At 60.7% G+C, this 16,377-nt stretch overlaps 1 protein-coding gene across 4 annotated transcripts in view; it reads right to left on the bottom strand.

Moving 5' to 3' along the window:
* KCNQ2 (potassium voltage-gated channel subfamily Q member 2) overlaps window positions 1–16,377 on the bottom strand; it is a 48,126-nt gene that overhangs the window by 21,807 nt on the left and 9,942 nt on the right. For all 4 annotated transcript variants that reach the window (XM_027086731.1, XM_027086732.1, XM_027086733.1 and 1 more), the window contains exons 2-7: window positions 11,564–11,654; window positions 10,554–10,680; window positions 10,112–10,287; window positions 8,991–9,116; window positions 5,019–5,129; window positions 4,245–4,340 (exon numbers count right to left, since the gene is read on the bottom strand). In XM_027086731.1, the coding sequence (XP_026942532.1) occupies window positions 4,245–4,340; window positions 5,019–5,129; window positions 8,991–9,116; window positions 10,112–10,287; window positions 10,554–10,680; window positions 11,564–11,654 (727 nt within the window). The remainder of the gene's footprint in view (window positions 1–4,244; window positions 4,341–5,018; window positions 5,130–8,990; window positions 9,117–10,111; window positions 10,288–10,553; window positions 10,681–11,563; window positions 11,655–16,377) is intronic.

The raw sequence follows: 16,377 nt of genomic DNA, 5'->3' as shown, positions 1-16,377 counted from the left end.
GCGGTATGTGGGATCTTCCCGGACCGGGGCACGAACCCGCGTCCCCTGCATCAGCAGGCAGACTCTCAACCACTGCGCCACCAGGGAAGCCCCTGAACATCTTTTAATGTTCTTATTAGCCATCTGTGTACCTTCTTTGGGGAGATGTCTACTTAAATCCTCTGCCCATTTCTTAATTGGGTTGTGTGTCTGTTTGTTGTTGAGCTGTATGAGTCCTTCATATATTTTGGATACCAGACCCGTATCAGATATATGATTTGCAAATATTTTCTCCCATTCTGTGGGTTGTCTTTTCACTCTCTAAAGAGATGCTATGAATAGTGTCCTTTAACGCATGGAAGTTTTAAATTTTGCTAAAGTCATTTATTTTTTTCTTTTATTGCTTGTGCTTTTGGTGTCATATCTAAGAAACCAAAGTCATAGAGATTTACATCCATGATTTCAACTAAGAATTTTAGTTTTAGCTCTTATATTTAGGTTTTTAATCCATTTGGAGTTAATTTTGTATTGGTGTGAGGTAAGGGTCAAACTTCACTCCTTTAAAAATGGGTCTCCAGTATCCCAGAACCACCGTCAAAGAGACTGTCCTTTCCTCATTGGATAGATGTGGCACCCAACTATTGAGACTTGTTTTGGCCCAACCCATGGTCTGTCCTGGGGAACGTTCCACGTGCACTTGAGAAGGATGTGTTCTCTGTGGTTGGTGACACATGTCTAATGACAGATGTCTGCAGATCTAGCTGCGTCGTGGTTTGTTCAAGTCCTCTGTCTCCTTAGGATCTTTTGTCTGGTTTTTCTACCCTTTTTTTGTTCTTATGTATTTATCTTTGGCTGCATTGGGTCTTCATTGCTGCCTGCGGGCTTTCTCTAGTTGCAGCGAACAGGAGCTACTCTTCATTGCAGTGGCTTCTCTTTGTTGTGGGGCACGGGCTCTAAGCGCATGGGCTTCAGTAGTTGTGGCACTCAGGCTCAGTAGCTGTGGCTTGTGGGCTCTAGAGCGCAGGCTCAGTAGTTGTGATGCATGGGCTTAGTTGCTCCGTGGCATGTGGGATCTTCCCAGACCAGGGCTCAAACCCGTGTCCCCTGCCTTGGCAGGTGAACTCTTAACCACTGTGCCACCAGGGAAATACCTTTCTACCCATTTTGAAAGTGAGGTATTGAATTCTCCAGGTATTACTGTAGAAATGTCTATTTCATCCTTTAATTCTGTCAGTTTTTGCTTCATATAGTTTTAGGACTCTGTTGTTAGTATATAAATGTTTATGATTGTTAATCATCTTTATAAATTGCCTCTTATCAATACATAACAGCCTTCTTCGTCTTAACTTGTCTATTTTGTCTGATACAAGTGTGGCCAACCCAGCTCTAGGTCACTGTTTACATGGAATATCTTTTTCCATTCTTTCACTTTCAGTGTATTGTCGTCTTTGGATCTAGTACAGTTGGATAGATTTTTGTCCATTCCTCCAATCTCTACCTTTTAATTGGGGAGTTTAATCCATTTACATTTAAAGTAATTACTTATAAGGAAGGACTTGCTTCTGCTGATTTTTTGTTTCTCAATTCCTCCATTATTGCCTTCTGTAGAGTTTCATTTTTTCCTAGTTATTATTGAGTCCCTTCTCTTTTCCTTTTCTGGTATTTTTTAGTTGTTTTCTTAAGGGCTACCCTGGGATTATGATTAATTCCATCTTAAATTTGTAACAATCTAGTTTGAATTAACACCAACTCAGCTTCAATAGTGAACAGAGACTCTGCTCTTGCGCGGTCCACCCCCTTTATGTTGTAACTGTTACAAATTACACCCTCTACGTTGTGTGCCCAGAAATACAGATTTATGATTATTGCTTTATGCCTTTGTCTTTTAACTCATATAAGGGAAAAAATGAGTTACAAATCAAAAATATAATACTACTCGCTTTCACATTTACCTGTGTAGTTAACTTTACCAGTGTCTGTGTGGCTTGAGTTACTGCCCAGGGTCCTTTCACTTCCGTCTGAAGAGCCCTCTCCAGCATTTCTTGTAGGGCAGGTCTATTAGCTAAAAACTCCCTCAGCTTTTGTTTTTATGGGAATGCTGTGATTTCTCTTTTGAAGCATAATTTTGCCAGACCAGAATTCTGGGTCGACAGTTTTTCCTTTGCAGACTTTAAACACGTCATCCCACTGGCCCCCATGGTTTCTGATGAGAAATCGGCAGTTACCCTCACTGAGCACCCTTGGGCACCAAGAGTCCTTTCTCTCCTGCTGCTTCCAAGCCTCCCCCTGTCTGTGGGCTTCAACAGTTTGATCATAATGAGCCCTGGTGTGAATCTCTTTGACTTTATACTACTTGGATGTACAGATTCATGTCTTTCATCAAATCTGGGAAGTTTTCAGCCTTATTTTTTCAGGTATTCTTTTTGCCCAACCCCTCTTCTCTTTCTGGGGCTCCCATTATGCAAATATTGGTACATTAGATGGTATCCCACAGGTCTCATGGGCTCTGCTCATTTTTCTTCGCTTGTTCTCTTTCTGCTCCTCAGACTGAGTAACTTCAACTCACCTGTCTTCAAGTCTGCTGATTCTTCCTTCTGCCTGCTCAGATCTGCTGCTGAACCCTCTAGTGCATTTTTCATTTCAGTTATTGTACTCTTCAGCTCCAGAATTTCTATCTGTTTCCTTTGTATTATTTCTATCTCTATGGACAGTCTCTATTTGGTGAGACATCATTCTTCTGATTCTCCTCATTTCCATGGATTCCTTTAGTCTTTTGTGCGTATTTAAACAGCTAATTGAAAGTCTTTGTCTAGTAAATCAAACATCAGGGCTTCTTCAGGGACAGTTTCTATTACTTGTTTTGTTTTTTTTTCCTGTGACTGGATCACACTTTCTTGTTTCTTTGCATGCCTCACAATTTTTTGTTGAAAACTAGACATTCTGGGTATTGTAATGTGGTACCTCTGGAAGTCAGATTCCTCCCCATCCCCGGAGTTTGTTGCTGCTGCTTGTTGTTGATTGTAGTAGTTTGTTAAGTGACTTTTCTAAGCTATTCCATAAACGCTGTATTCTTTGTTGTGTGTGGTCACTGAAGTCTGTTCCCTTAGCTCAGCTGTCAGATGGTGACTTGACAGACGTTCCCTTAAACCCAAAGAACCAAAGAGGAAACAAATGCTCTCAGCCTCTGCAGACCGGCCCTGTGTTGGGGCACTCCTCCAACATCTGAGAAGGTCACTTACAGCTCTGCCTTAGCCATCACTTCCTGCTTGCACGGAGTCTAAAGATCAGCCTGAAGTGAGCAATTAGTGTCTTCTCCCGTCACTTCTGAGCCTGCATCCAGCACTGGGCATGTGTGTGCCTCCTAGATCCCCCAGTGTGTGTGGGTCCTTCCCAAGCCCTAATTCTTCCACGTCTCCTTCCCAAACCTCTGAGCTTCTCAGAGAGGAGGGCAGAGGGTAGGTGCTGCGTGTTCAGGCCACGCTCCTTCCCTGTGCTACTCAAACCTCTGAACCACACGTAGTGCTGTGACTTTATGTCGATAGTGGGTGGGACTGGGGGGCATTTCTGTTCTTCTTCACACTCTTTTGCATTTAAATGAAGTAGCCATTTGAAGTTCTTATGGTGAAAGACACAGGCATACATACATACACAAAAGTAGGCTGCACCAGGGCAAGACCACATCTTTAAGAAAGAAATGCACTTGAGGGGCCAGGGCAGTGTCCAGCCAGCAGGAAAGGCCAGTCAACTCCAAAGGTCCACTGGGTCCCCTGGGCTCTGGGAGGGGCTGCAGGAACGCTGGGCCCATCGGGCAGCCTGTGCTCGGGCCCACACTCTCAGGATGGCTCATGGAGCACTACTGGAGGCCGAGTGGCCACTGTGACCCCCAGTGATGGGGTGGGCATTGTGAGTTGGGGCAGCACAGACATTGCTGGCACCTACCTGCGTGGGGAATCTCTGAACCCTGATTCCACTGCAGGATGGGTGTCAGTGCTGTGAAGGGACACCTCGGGGGCCCCTGTGACAGCCTGGCCCAGGACCCAGGGCCCACAGAACGCTGGCCAGCACCCGCCTTGCTGCTGCCTGTGCTGTAGCTGCCAGACAGCTGAGGGCATCTAGGCCGGTTCTCAGCACAGACTCGAATTCCCCAACAGGGAGACGGACGCGAAGCAGGGCTCCACTCCAACAGCGTGGGCCCAGGCCAGGGGTTCTGCCGGTCTACATGGAGGTCCACGTGGCACTGCGTGTGGGGGGCCACCCGGACTCACCTGGATCAGGCCTGCCGCAGGGTTCCGCCTCTTCTCAAAGTGCTTCTGACGATGCTGTTCTTGAACTTTCAGGGCAAAGCCAGACCCCAAGATGCCCTGCAAATCACTGGGGTCAGACGGTGCCCCAGGGACGACAGCCCCACACAGTTCCTCAGGGTCAGACCATGTCCGGGGGACCGCAGCCCCCCCACCCGTGCCTGCACACTTCTAGCTCCACCTTCCCGCCTCCTCAGCCCCCAGTGCCAGGAGACAGGCTGGGGGGAAAGACTTGGATTTGGGGTAATGGGAACTTCAGGCTTACAGGAGCCTGGCGGGGCCCACTCTGAACACATCTCAGCCCAGAGATTAATCCTCCTCCCCAATTTGTCCACACTGGAGTGAGTGGAGAGGTGTGGTCCGGGGTCCCAGAGAAGGGCCAACAGGAGAGCAGCAGCGCCAGCCCCGCCCCTCACGGCTGCGGGTAGAGGGTTAACAGGGCCCTTGCCTCTTCTGAAGGAGACCTGACGGAGCTGTGTCACCATACAGCACCGCTCCTGGTCACAAGGACCCAACTAGCCAATCCCACAAGGCTGGGAGGCGCTGACGGTGACCCACAGACACGGGTCAGAAGGTACAGCCTGGGGCGGCACGTTGTGGAGGCTGCCACATCCACTCCTGGGGGCTGTGGGCCTGCTGGGAGCCCTGCCCCTGCCCCACATGGCCCCGAGGGCAGCTGTGGTCACCAGGGGAGCCCAGACCCCGTCCCCAGCAAAGGCAGGAAGGGGCAGGACTCACAGCAGGAAGAGCGAAGAAGGAGACGCCGATGAGGGTGAAGGTTGCCGCCAGGAGCCTCCCGTTCCAGGTCTGGGGGTACTTGTCCCCGTAGCCAATGGTTGTCAGGGTGATCTGCGGACAGCAGGCCCCGTCGCTCAGCCAGGCCGGACAGTGGCCGCCTGGAGGCCCGCGACCCGAGCCAGACCCTCCTCCTGAGGCCTCAGGGCAGCTGGACAGAACCCCCGCCGTGCCGCCTTCCCAGGGCCCGAGAGGCCAGGGTCACTGCTGGCTGCCCTTCCCCCCTCAACGATCACATCCACTCTCCGAACCTCTGCTCCTTCCCTGTGGGCTGGGAGTGGGGGTCAGGCTCTGCTCTCACTTCACACCCAGCCAGGGGCCAAGAGGCTAGGAGAGAGCCAGGGGCCTGAGAGGTGACAGTGCCGAGGGACCTTCCAGGGACGCGGAGAGGGTCGTGTGGGCCCTTCGGAGGGTGGCTTGTAAGCTGAGGCCAGGAGAGCGGGAGGGGCCGGAGGTGGGGCTGGAGGAGGCGACAGGAGGGGCGAGACTGGAGAAGGAAAAGGCCCCTCCCCAGGGCGTGGCAGGCAGGGCCACGGGTTTAGAATTGCTCTGCAGTGGGGAGCTGGCAAGGAGGAAGTGGGGCCCGGATGGGCCTTCCCAGGAGCCCAAATGAAAGGGGCCGTTTTCAGGTAGCTCCCACAAAACCTGCCAAAGTGGAGGCCCAGGCCTGGTGTGCAGGACCACCAAGGCCACACACACAGGCAGGTTCGGAGGCTCAGGACAGACCACGTGGCCGGCTGCGCTGGGAGGTGGGCCCAGGCGGGCCCTGAGGGGCGAGGTCTTAGCCAAACAGCGGGAGGGGCGAGGTGCGAGCAGGAGAGGGAACTGGGGGCATCTGCGGCCCTGGCCAGGCGGCGGACAGGAGCAGAGTTTGCTCCTCGGGGGACTCGGACAGCAGGGTCAACTGGCCCCCGCGCCAGAGGCACGGACATCTCTCACCGTCCACCCACCGTCCACCCTGGGAATCCATCCCCCGGACTCTGGGGCCATGCAGAGAGTCCACCCAAAGCCCACTGTGCAGTCTGAGGAAAGTCTGCGAAACGGGGCTGAATAGTCTTGGCTTCGCCAGCAGGGACTTCTGTGCTGGTCACCTGCGAAATCACAGCCAAGGCACTCGGGCCCAGGAGGTTCTGGGGGGAGCCAGCGGGCTGGGCGCAGGCGACGGGGAGCCGGCTGGAGCGAGAAGGACACTCGCTTCTCACCAGAAGCCTCCCGGTGATTGGGCTCCTCTATTCGACGGCTCTCAACAGAGACTAAACGCATTTTAAAGACGTAAAATACTTAAAATCGCGCCCTCCCCCCGCAAGACTCGGCAGCGCGACAGGAAAGGCTGTGAAAGGACACAAGCCGGGGCGAGGGCAGCGAACCGCCAAGGGGGGCGACGCGGCCCGACTCAGGGCCAGGAGGTGGGGAGACACCCACGGCATCTCGGGGCTCGAGGAGAGGCCCCCAGACCTGGCACTGATGCGGGCACAGGGCGCGCAGGGCAGGATGGCGAGTCTGTGCCAGGGCGCCCGCACCCGCCCCAGGACCGCACACCCATGTCCTCTCCACACAGGCGAACACTGGAGCAGCGAGAGGGGAGACGCTTCCCCTCCTGCCCACCCACCAGCAGCCGGGCCTGTACCCCCCATGCCTGGCCCTACTCTTGGGGACCCCCGAGCTGGTCAGAAAGCCTCCCACGGGGCAAAGACTTCCTAAAAATTCCGTTATCCCCGGACAGAGAGAAGAATAAAGTGTATCCATAAAACAAAGAGTCTTGGAAACGAGACTAAAATCACAGAGTCAGGTGGAAGACACCTCCCAGGATGTAGGCAAAGGGATGAGGAATCTGGACAGGACACATTCCACGGCCCGGCGGTCTCACCAGCGGCCTCGGAGCCCCGGGAAGAAGGGAAGGAGGAAGCGGTAGACTTTTGAAGCCGCAAAGGGCACCAGCCTCCTGGAAGGAAGCCCCCCCTCCACAGGGCCCACGCTCCAGAAGAGCGGCAGGGAGGGAGGGGCCTGGCCGCCAGCAGGAGCGTGGAATTGGGGCACCTTCAGACACGCACGTCTCACAAAAACTTCTTCCCTCAGAAGACTGTGACCTCCAGACCGAGGGCAGACTGGGGGTGGTGCTGGAGACGCGGCACTCGGGGCCCGGCACTCGGGGCCCAGCCCTCGGGGCCCAGCCCTCAGGGGTCAGCGTTCACGGCCGGCGCTCGGGGGGCTGGCTTCAGTGCGCTGCAGTGGGGGGACTCCCCCGACGCCAGTGAGGCCCCTCCGAGGACCCCAGGCCCACGGAGCAGAAGAAAGGGGACTCCGGCAGGACGGTTTCCGAGAACGACAGGGAGGGGGAGGGAGCTGACCGCACCCTAGCGCAGCACAAAGCCAGCCTCTGGAGTCGAGGTCACAGGGGAGGGGGCTCCCCGAGGGTCAGCGGTTACAGCTCAGCGCTCACTGCCGCTCAGCGCTCACTGCCGAGGGCCTGGGTTCAATCCCTGGTCGGGGGCTAAGATCCCGAGAGCCGCGAGGCGCGGCCTGAAGTAAAGTAAAACTAAAGCTCACAGAGGAAGCCCCTGGAGGCAGGGAATGTACAGATGGGTCCCCCGTCTCCTGGAGGGGGGGGGCGACAGAAGGGGGGGATGGGAGCGGGGCACGTTTTCACTGTAACACTCAGGCACTATTTGGCGTGTTTAAGGTTTTGATTCAATTCTTACAGATGGGGAGGCCCCCCCGCAGGGCCTGCGCAGGGCAGGTCGAGAGAGCGGCCAGGCCCGGGCTGTCCGCTCAGAGGCCGGACGCACAGCGGCTGTGGGCTCCGATGCGCGGCTCCCGGTGTCCGGGCCTCAACTCCCCTCTCCTGCCGAGCCCGGCCAGGCTCCCGCCTCCCACGTGGTCGCTAGAGGGACACAGACTCCGGGCCTCGTGGCAATTAACACAAGAACTACAAGTAAATTGCTCTCCGGCTTAAAGGCCGGGAGAAAGCAGGCACCCCCCTTGCCAGCGACTGGATTTGCAGCATCTGCCCCAGGTCACGTGGTCCTCGTTTTCAGAACTGGGTCTGGGGTCCCAGGAGACAATGGGCTCAAACCTCCCACGGGACCCTCCACCGACCCCCGGCCCAGTGCCCCCGGGCTGAGTGTCCAGTACCCCCAGGAAGAGCTCACAAAGGAGGGCACTCTGGCCCTCCTGCCTGGGGACGTCGTGGAAACGGGGAGGAGCCAGGCCTAGGTCCGTTCAGCCCGCGGGGCCCAGCCTGGTCTCCAGAGGGCACACTCCGAGAACGCGGGGCATCGCCTCTCAGCGCGGGAGGGCCCTGCAGAGGGCGGCCCGGGAAGGCTTTTCTCAGAAGAGGCCACTTGCACCCGGTGACAGGAGAGAGGCCCTCGAGGGGCTCAGGAGGTGGGTGGCCGTGAGCATGGGCTGAAAAGGCACCAGCTCCGGACCCACCCTGGGCGGGGGCAGCCTGGGAAGTTGAGCTGGGAGAGCCAGGGCGTCCATTTCCCCTTTTTCACACTCTCCTGCCCATCAACAGGACCGCAGGACCCCCCTCCCCCCATCACAGAGGTCACACAGGTGGTCAGTGAGGAAGGAGGGAAGGTGACTGGCCATGGCTAGGCACAGGCTCCCTGAGGCCAGGCCCCTCTCCACCCCACACAGACCGGCGCATCCCCTACCACCACCCCGCCTGGGTCGCCACATCCACGTGGCATCACCGTCAGTAGTGGCCAGCAAGAGGCCCCAGAGAGACGTCTCTGGCCCGGTCAGCCAGGGAGAGCTGTGCATCTCCTGTCCAGGCCCAGGGGTCAGGGGCACACCCCGGAGTGGGGAGCAGGGGAGGGCAGACAACGCGCAGGAGGGACCCCGAGGAAGGCCACACCCGGTGAGCGTGTCCTCAGTGAAGGGCAATGGCCCCAGCGGCTGGGCACTCACCAGGCCCCACCAGAGCGCGTCCGCGTAGGTATCAAAGTGATCGTTCTCCCCCTTCTCCGCCAAGTACACCAGAAACGAGGCCAGGATGAGGCAGAGGAAGCCGATGTACCAGGCAGTGACCAGCTCCTGAAAGAGGCACATCACAGCCGCTGGGCCAGCGTCCAGCCCGACTCTCCCCCGGGAGCACGAGGCCCCGCCTGCCAGGAGGTTTGCTGGGCGCCGCATCCCCCGGGCTTCAGCGGGTGGGCACCCCTCCCGAGAGCCGGCCGCAGAGCCCCAGCAGCCCCGATCCCGGGGCAGGCAGGAGGGGGAGCGTGTTTTCCAGTTCCAGCCCCGGGTGGTCCCACACCTACGCACCTCACCCCTGGAGGACGGTGGGTATGGACGGCTCAGCGCCGCATCCACCCAGGAAGGGAGTGTCCCCAGGCGGCCGTCAGCCCGTCAGGCTGGAGAAGCTTGGGCTGCTGGGACCCTACCCCAACTTGCCTGAGCCTGGGGGAGACACCCCGACTGAGTGCCCTCCCTGGGGGTCCAGCATCTCAGCACCCTGGGGACCACCACCCTCTCTGTCCTGCCAGCCAAGCCCCCGCCTCCGGGCTCAGACAGGAAGGGTGGTGGGGAAGGGACTCTGGGGCCAACAAGCCCACCCACAAGAGGACGGCCTCCTGCTCAGACAGGAAGGGTGGTGGGGAAGGGACTCTGGGGCCAATAAGCCCACCCACAAGAGGACAGCCTCCTGGCGGAGCCTGCCAGGGCGGGGTCTGGGCGGGCAGGGCCCCTGGCAACACAGGGACGGGATCTGGACGGGCCATGGGGCTGCAGCCCCCTCGCGGCTCCCACGGCCAGCGGCCACCACGAGCCTCAGCCTAAACGGGCAGGAGCCCGGGTGCTGGGGGGCAGTGGGTGCTGGGGGGCAGCGGGTGCTGGGGAGCAGTGGGTGCTGGGGGGCAGTGGGTGCTGGAGGGCAGTGGGTGCTGATCCGGCACGGCCACCCAACCAAGGAGCGAGCCGGCTCCGGGCCCAGAGGGACCGGACGGCAGACACGCTGGAGAGAGGAGGAAGACGGCCAAGTCATGGGGAGACGCCCAGAGGAAACGAGGGGCTGGGTCCCGCCTGCTCACCTTGCTGTGCGCGTAGACCACGGAGCCCAGCAGCTTCCAGGTGCCGCCGCGCCGGTCCATCCGGATCATGCGCAGGATCTGCAGGAAGCGCAGGCTGCGCAGCGCCGACGTGGCGAAGACGTTGCCCTGGGAGCCGGCGGCCAGCACGGCGATGGACGCGATGAGCACCATGACGTCTGCGGGGACAGCGGAGGAGCTCGGGCCGGCCCCCTGCCGCGCAAGGGCAGCCCCCACCAGGGCCCCGGGAGGACGGACAGACGGAAGCACACAAAGTGCTGGCATGGGCCTGGCTCCACTGTCCGCCCAGCCCAGCCCTGCCCTGGGCACGGCCGCCCGACACCTCATAACCACGGGCTCTGACGCCAAGAGGGCAGGTGACGAGAAACTTCCAGAAGGAGCCGATCCTGCAGCCCTGCCTGCCCCCCCCTGCAGCGGGCCTCACCGATCACACAGAAGGGCTTCCGTGCAAACTTGAGCCGCCCCCTCCAGCCGCGGTACCGGCAGCAGCAGCCCGCGGCCCAGATCCGCACGAAGTACTCCACGCCGAACACCACGATGGTCACGATTTCCTGCAGGGGAAGCCACGGCTGAGCCACTGCCGGCTCCGCTGTGGGGGGGAGGGGAGAGTGCTGTGCGGCTGGTGTGGGAGTGGGGACCCCGTCCTGTGCAGCTGGTGTGCGAGTGGCGACCCCGTCCTGTGTAGCTAGTGTGGGAGTGGGGACCCCGTCCTGTGCAGCTGGTGTGCGAGTGGGGACCCCGTCCTGTTTAGCTGGTGTGCGAGTGGGGACCCCGTCCTGTGCAGCTGGTGTGCGAGTGGGGACCCAGAGGGCAGAGCCGATGGAGGGTCTCAGGTAACTGCCAAGGGGGCGGGGCTCCCATGCCCGGGGGCAGGCCCCGGACACAGCGCAGGGTGGACAGGGGCGGAGGGCTCCCAGGAGGTGCATCAGCTTCCCTGGGGCCCCATATGCCTCCATCACCAACGGCAACACAGAAATTACCTGTGGTTGCCATGGCGCCTGCTGTGAGCTTCCCAACCCCCAGCCCACGCCCACATCTGCCAGGGAACACCCCACACTATGGGGTGGAGGGGGCCCCCGGGGCCCTCAGGCTCTAGTGAGAACAGAAGACAGGAAAGGGGGTGGGGACGGGGGGGCGCTATCAGGCACTGTGACGACACAGGGAGGGGCCAGCCTAGGCTGGAGGGTAACAGGGTGCCGGGGGTGTTCGGGGGAGGGACGGGTGGGGGCTGAGGATGCGGCAGCATCACCAACGTGGGGGGGAAGCTGGGAGGGACCCAAGGGCTACCAGGAAGAGCAGGGGCCATGGGTGCCAGGAGGACGGGGGTCCCTGCCGGTGGGCGTCTGGGAGATCAGACCAACGGGACCAGGGACAGGCTGCCGCCCACGGTCTCCGCTGCCATCAGGCCCGTCTGCGCCGACCCACGGGACCCACCAGGATGTAGAGTGCGCCCTCCGAGCTCTTCTCATACTCCTTGATGGTGGAGAACACAGACAGCACGAGGCAGGAGAAGACCAGCAGGAACCTGGGGGCCGGAGCAGAAGGCGGTCAGCCAGGCCGGGCAGCCAGCCGGCGCGGAAGGCACAGGGCAGGGCAGGGGCACGCGGCAGCCCAGGGCTCCACGGTGATGCCTGGGCCCAGCTGCTCTGCAGGACGCCCACCACACTCCCCCCGCCGCCCCCACCAACGTCCCTCGCCAACGTCCAACGTCCCTCTCAGAGGAACCACAAACGGGGGACACTGCCTTCTGGGCCGCTGGGCAAACAAGAAATGAGTGAACCGCACAGCCCGTGCCCACGCAGGGCACCCCATACGCAGTCACCCCTCTCCTCATCCACAGCTGTTTCCTCACGAGGCCCCAAAGTAGACACTTCCTGTCTCCCGGCTCACACCAGCCTCACACACACCGTCCCAGCGCCCTTGGCCGCCGGACCTGTGTCTGCAGGCGGTGCTGGCGGGGGCACTAACGGAGCCGGGAGCCGATGGGCAGCAGGTGTCCAGCCAGAGCGGACAGGGCGGGGCTGGGGTCCCAGGGAGCAGAGCCCCTGAGGGCTGAGGTCAGCGTCCAGGCCTCCTGAGGCACAGAGCACCTGGTACGGGAAGCTGGGCAGGGACCCCACACCACGCCCCTCCCACTTCATCACCACTGGGACACCCCATCACCCCAGAGTGTCGAGACCACCATCCACCGTGGTAGTGGTGGAGGAGGGGAGATGAGACCCTTCAGAGCCAAAGCCGCGTGGTCCAACCTCAGCCGGGCCACAGCGACAGTGACTCAGGCCCTACCCCGCCCAGCCCAGCCTGCATCACTGAGCGGCGGCCCCGCCCATGTGCCCCAGAGGCCTGACAACCAGGCCCAGAGAGGCGCAGACCCGCCTCCACATGCAGCCCCTCCCCAGAGCGTGGCCCCGAGGATGTCTCTGGATGCGCCCCCAGCTCCAGGGCAGAGGCGCTACGGGCAGATAACAGAGGCCGCTGGCACAGACAAAACGCACGCGGGGAAACGGTCACGTTTCAAAACCTCAATTAATTTCCTTTGCTCATTAGCCAATTTATTCAATTAGCTGAGCCCTGGGGAAAAAAATGTCCAGATGTCTCATGTGCCTTATACTCGTAATTCTCTGCCTGCGGTGGGAAGGAGCCCACGTGCCCAGAGAGGATCTGCCAGGGTCAGAGGAGATCCCAGGGTGGTGAGTCAGGACCCCGGGGCCTGGGCGGTGGGAGAGACTGGCAGGATCCCCAGCTCAGCTCAGCACTGGGCGCGGGAGTCGGGGGGACGCATAGCATGGTGGGCTTCCCTGTGGAGGTGTTCACAACGCTGCAGGATGAAGTGCTGGTGGGGCCAACAGGGAAGGGAAAGTGTTCCTTGGCAGAGGGAAGGGCAAGTGGACTGGCGCCAGGAGGGGGTCGGGGGGGAGGGGGAGACAGTGTGTCCAGGACCCGGCAGCGGGCAAGTCTGACCAGACTGGAGATCGGGGCCCCGGGATGCCTGACGCCATCGTCACCTATCAGGGAGACTGAGTCCAGGGCTGCGCCCACGCAGGGCAGCTCCTCGTGCTTTATAAAAACATTCCTCTAAAGAAAAACAGGAAAGACCCAGGTCCCAAGGTGACCAGGCCCTCTCAGCCCCGCCTCCCCAGGGCGCTCTGACCAGCATCTCGGAAACTTCCAGAATGGCCAGGGTACGCTGCACAAAGCGCAGCCCTTCCCAGCAGGCAGCTGCCAGGCTGTCGGGAGCCCCACCAGCAGCTCAGGAGCCAAAGCTGCGGCCCAAGCGCCAGTGACATTCCAAGTTTTGTTTTTGATGTGTTGGGACAGATGGTCGCAGGTGACACCGCCTGGGGCGCGCAGGGGGTGCAGCAGGATGGACGCTCCAGAGAGAGGCCAGCACACCCACACGACAAGGAGGAAGGAGAGGCAGCAGCAGACTCCCACGCGCAGCGGGCACCCCAGCCACGCCTCCAGGTGCAGGCAGGGCCCCCGCAGATCAAGAAAGGGACAACTCCAAATGGCAGTGGTGCCCCCCCCCCGGCCACTCACAGGTAGCCACGATGGGGAAAAGGCACTTACTTCCAGGTCCCCTCCTGTCTGCGAGTAACCCTGTGACCGGCGACCACCCCTGCCCAGCACACAGCCGCATCCTGGGCCCGGAGACGTCCGAAGCCCACGCCCATCCAGCGAGGCTGAAAGGGGCTCCGCCTCTGGCCTCGTGGTCCCAGGCACAGCATCCTCCATTACAGGGGACACTTCCCTGAGGCCCAGCCCCCGGGGAGCCAGGGGGTGGGGGGGCCAGCCCTCCCGCAGGACGACGCAGGTGATCACCCCCAGCCCTGAGGCCCATCGCAGGGCCGCCCGCTGCCGTTATGCTGGGGCCCTGGGCATCAGAGCATCCTGGAGACCCTGGGGAGTCTGAGCCAGGCGGGGGCCTTCCTTCCCAAAGACCCCTCTTGCCTCGGTGACCCGGGTTCTGGCTCCTGGCAGGCTCATGGGAGCTGCCAGCTGTGGCTCTAAGGGACTCCCCTTCTCCCCTCTCCTCCTCTGGAGAGGCATTGGGGAGGTGCAGGGTGGACGCCGCCGCCACTGGGAGGCCCCGGGAGGCAAGCTGTGTGCTTAGCACCGACCCCCAGGCCCCAGAGGACGTGGTGGCTAGTAGCTGGGTCCGCTTCCTCCCCAGATGGGATCGGTGAGCAGTTCTACCCGCCCACAGGCTGGGAGACCCGTCCCCCTGCTGCAAGGTTCAGCTCAACGGCCAGCACCATCCTGTACATCTCCCCAGCACCGGGACCGAGGCCCCAGGGCCCTGGGGGAGGGGAGTTCTCATGCCCTCCAGCCTGGGAACTGTCCAGGCTGCAGGAAAAGAAAGGAGGGGAGGCAGGAGGTGGCTGCAAAGGCAGAACATGGCGGCTGATTATGATAATGAATTCATCGCCAGGATGCTTCCCTGGCAGCGGTTGCCAAGGAGACGAGCAGCCCAAGCAGCTGGTCCCCAGCCCCCGATTCCAGGGGCTGTGATGGGGGCAGGCGGAGCGGCAGGCCAGCCAGGGGCCTCAGACCTTGCTCACCTGGGCGGGGGGGGTAGGCCATCTGGAGAGTGAGCACCAGGGCAGCCGCATCCCAGACGCACAGCCAGGCCTGCGCCGCCCAGTTCACGAGTGGCCACGAGGTGGGGCGGGCCCCAGCACTGCAGGACCCACAGCAGCAGGAGAGACCTCAGCCAGACATCAGGAGGGACTTCCACAGCCTGAGCTCTGGGCAGAGATGGACCCCTCTTTTGAAACAGGTGGAGGCACGGCAGGGTCCTCAGTGTAGGGATTCTGACGCATGGAGAGACAGGCAGGGCAGGCGGGAGGGACTGAGGGTGGTGGAGCCTTGGGCATCGGCCAGGGGAGCCCCCCAGTCAAGGCCTGACAGCACCCCTCGAGGCGGTCAGCCCACCCACAGCCGTGCCGCAGGTCCTGGGTGCACACGTGTGCGTTCTGCCTGCCCTGCACTCTCGGGAGGGGGCGGCCGCCACCCCCAGAGGGAGACCCCACTGCTTTCGGCTCTCCCCTCCCACGCCCTCCCCCCATCTGACTGCAGGGAATATTTCTTTTCCGGAAAACGTGACAAGGTCTCTGCCACCTCATTCCCACGTCTGGTTCCCACTGTTGGGAGGGCACGGGGCGGGGGGTCACGGTGCTGGCCCACAGCCCAGACTCCCCGCCCCCTTCAAGGACTAAGCTGGGCGATGACTGGGATTATTCACCCCATTCCACATGTTCAGTGAGATACACCTTTCATACGCGAACGGCAGGGAGTCACGCTACCAGCACCCCACTTGCTCACCCCCAGCCCCTGGCTGGCAGAGCTGGGAGAGAAGGATGGGGAGGGGCCCCTGACATCAAGCACCACCCCCCAGGCTCCAATTCAGCTATGCACCAGGCAGGCGACAGCCCAGCAGATTGGAAGAAGGTGCTCATCCGTTTTACAGATGAGAAAACGGAGGCTGTGATGCAGCTCACCGCGGCCACGCGGGGCCGAGCCTGAGCACCCTTCCACTGGCAGGGTCTCCCCAGGATAACGTCCATCCCGATAAGGCCGGGTGGCCTGGGAGCCCAGGAGGGGACGGGGGCGGAGCCGCCAGCGTGAGGTCCAAGCTCCCACACCGGGTCCCCGGGGAACCTCCCGCTGCCTCGTCCATCAGGACTGCAGTTGGCGCTGCAGCCCGGAATCTAATTTCACCCTTAATGAACTGCTCTGCCTCCAGTACCTGGGGCCACTGCCAGTCTCTGGGCGACAGGAAGCCTGGACTCCTGATGGCTGCTCCGGGCGCAAACAAGCCAGACGCGAGGAATCGCTCTGAGATCCCGCCGCGGCCCGAGGGAGTGGGAGGCCGTGTGCAGACCCTACCCTGGAAACGAGCCCCGCCCACAGGGCCGCCCACCCAGGCCCACTGCAGTCCCGCCAGGCCCCCCGTACACGGCAAGTAAGTGCTCAGTAAACGCCTCAGACCTGACAGGCCCCAACCCAGGAAGTCCCAGACCCTGGGAAGGTCCAGCTCCGGCCTTGGCATTTGAGGCCTCCCTTGAATTAAATTAAATTGAATAATTGCACATTCTGTGGATTTCACATCAATTAAAGAAAAAAACAGAAACAGGCCAGGTTGTCAGGGACTGAAGCAGAGGGTAAGGCCCATCCGCCCGTCTGTGCCCAGGCAAGCCCTCCCCACCCGTGCCTCAGCTCCCCTCTGCGCCCTCCCCACCCGTGCC

This window comes from Aethalodelphis obliquidens, unplaced genomic scaffold, assembly GCF_003676395.1.
Source record: "Aethalodelphis obliquidens isolate GAN/ISIS:26980383/991018 unplaced genomic scaffold, ASM367639v1 scaffold57, whole genome shotgun sequence".
NCBI lineage: Eukaryota > Metazoa > Chordata > Mammalia > Artiodactyla > Delphinidae > Aethalodelphis > Aethalodelphis obliquidens.
The sequence above is the reverse complement of the archived record's forward strand: the minus strand, read 5'-3'. Positions and strand labels throughout refer to the sequence as shown.